Source organism: Salmo trutta, chromosome 10, assembly GCF_901001165.1.
Source record: "Salmo trutta chromosome 10, fSalTru1.1, whole genome shotgun sequence".
NCBI classification, from domain to species: Eukaryota; Metazoa; Chordata; class Actinopteri; order Salmoniformes; family Salmonidae; genus Salmo; species Salmo trutta.
Window position 1 is genome coordinate 40,096,442 of NC_042966.1, and position 2,500 is coordinate 40,098,941.

The window sequence follows — 2,500 nt, forward strand, 5'->3', positions numbered from 1 at the left end:
TTATGGAATATCTACATAGGCGTACAGAGGCCCATTATCAGCATCCATCACTCCTGTGTTCCAATGGCACGTTGTGTTAGCTAATCCAAGTTTATCATTTTAAAAGGCTAATTGATCATTAGAAAACCCTTTTGCAATTACGTTAGCACAGCTGAAAACTGTTGTTCTGATTAAAGAAGCAATAAAACTGGCCTTCTTTAGACTAGTTGAGTTTCTGGAAAATCAGCATTTGTGGGTTTGATTAGAGGCTCAAAATGGCCAGAAACAAAGAACTTTCTTCTGAAACTCGTCAGTCTATTCTTGTTCTGAGAAATTAAGCCTATTCCATGTGAGAAATTGCCAAGAAACTGAAGATCTCGTACAACGCTGTATACTACTCCCTTCACAGAACAGCACAAACTGGCTCTAACCAGAATAGAAAGAGCAGTGGGAGGCCCCCGTGCACAACTGAGCAAGAGGACAAGTACATTAGACTGTCTAGTTTGAGAAACAGATAACTCACAAGTCCTCAACTGGCAGCTTCATTAAATAGTACCAGCAAAACACCAGTCTCAACGTCAACAGTGAAAAGGCGACTCTGGGATACTGGCCTTCAAGGCAGAGTAGCAAAGAAAAATCCATATCTCAGACCGGCCAATAAAAAGATAATATTAAGATGGGCAAAAGAACACAGACACTCGACAGAGGAACTTTACCTTCATAGTATATTCATCATAGTATTTCAAGGAAGTTTTGTTATGCTCATTCGCTTTTCCTCTGTAAATAAATAATCTGTCTGAGTACAGCACTGTTCTAAAGGTTATGTAGCTATTTGTGCCGGTGTGGCAGCCAAAACTGCCTTTCTGCAAAAGACAATGAATGTTTATTTTTTTTGGAAAACATCTAACTTCTTTGCAATTCTACATATTTCGTCATGGGGCACAGAGAAGATTTTGACGAAGAATATCCTTTTAGCACAGTCGTTCTAAAACCCACAAAAGGAAATACTACTGTAAAATCATCACATCAGACTGTGTGAGACATATTGTAAATGGTGGCCCTTGACAAAGGCTCTTTATTATAATAAGAACAGACATGAGTGTACAACTTCCCTTTTCATCCGTATATAGACATAAATACAGCAAGTACTTTATCTGAGAGTGAGCTTATGTAGCCTACCAAATTAATGAAATCATTAACTTCTCATACCAACTAATGCAGCAAATGAATTGGCCTCAGAATAAATTACATATTCCAGCACTTTGCAAGAGAATATTCAGAAAAATTGTATACTGGTGTTTCCCTTTCAATGGTCTCTGGGGATGTCACCTTTTTTTTACCACCTCTATATTCCCTCCATCTACTTTTTCTGACAGGTGACATTCATGTTTACCATAAAGCAACCCAGAACAACATGAGATACAGACTCACCAGGTCCTAACATGGACACCATACAGGTGACTGTGCAACATGCAACTTACCAGGACTCTGCCTGTCAGTGTTTGGGCTGATATCATGACCCCGGCCCAATCTTTGACGGAGGTCATCCAGCCCACCTCGCTGAGTGCAGCCACCGTCTCCTTGGTGTGCTTGATGCCATCCCCATGGGAGATAGGGTGATGGACCCGATGAACATTCTGGAAGAAAAGGGGAGATGGAGGGGGAGGGAGCGAGCGAGGAAGAGAGAGAGAGAGAGAGAGAGAGAGAGAGAGAGAGAGAGAGAGAGAGAGAGAGAGAGAGAGAGAGGGAGAGAGAGAGAGAGAGAGAGGATGAGAGGAATACAGAGAGAGAGGGATAAAGAGGACGAGAAGAATACAGAGACAGAGAGAGAGGACGAGAGGAATACAGAGACAGCGAGAGGGAGAGAGAGGATGGGAGGAATACAGAGACAGCGAGAGAGAGAGAGAGAGAGGACGAGAGGAATACAGAGACAGAGAGAGAGGACGAGAGGAATACAGAGACAGCGAGAGGGAGAGAGAGAGGACGAGAGGAATACAGAGACAGAGAGAGGACGAGAGGAACACACGAGACAGAGGGAATAGGCATTACTAATCACGTAATAAATTCTAGAGAGCAAAAATGTCTCAAATGAATGCACTATCATGCTCCACCAGTCTCAAGATGTATAGCACAATACATGGACCAGACCATGTATCCATACGTCAACACGTTAGCATGAGACAAGCAAGCAAGACAAACACAGAGCCAACCAGTGTGTGTGTGAGAGAGAGAGAGAGAGAGAGAGAGAGAGAGAGAGAGCCTCCATCATAGCCAAGCAGCCATAGAGCTATTATCCTGCTACATCATCTAGGCTGTCTGCTGTCTGCTACCTCAGTGATTGGACTAGGCTGTCTGCTACCTCAGTGAATGGACTAGGCTGTCTGCTGTCTGCTACCTCAGTGATTGGACTAGGCTGTCTGCTACCTCAGTGATTGGACTAGGCTGTCTGCTACCTCAGTGAATGGACTAGGCTGTCTGCTGCCTGATACCTCAGTGATTGGACTAGGCTGTCTGCTACCTC

General features: G+C 43.7%; 1 protein-coding gene across 14 annotated transcripts in view; it reads right to left on the reverse strand.

The window, feature by feature from the left end:
• LOC115201715 (calcium-activated potassium channel subunit alpha-1) overlaps positions 1-2,500 on the reverse strand; it is a 192,796-nt gene that overhangs the window by 162,119 nt on the left and 28,177 nt on the right. For all 14 annotated transcript variants that reach the window (XR_003879796.1, XM_029765556.1, XM_029765549.1 and 11 more), the window contains exon 2: positions 1,461-1,616. Coding sequence is in view for 13 of the 14 variants with exons in the window: in XM_029765556.1 (XP_029621416.1) it covers positions 1,461-1,616 (156 nt within the window). In the remaining variant the exon portion in view is untranslated. The remainder of the gene's footprint in view (positions 1-1,460; positions 1,617-2,500) is intronic.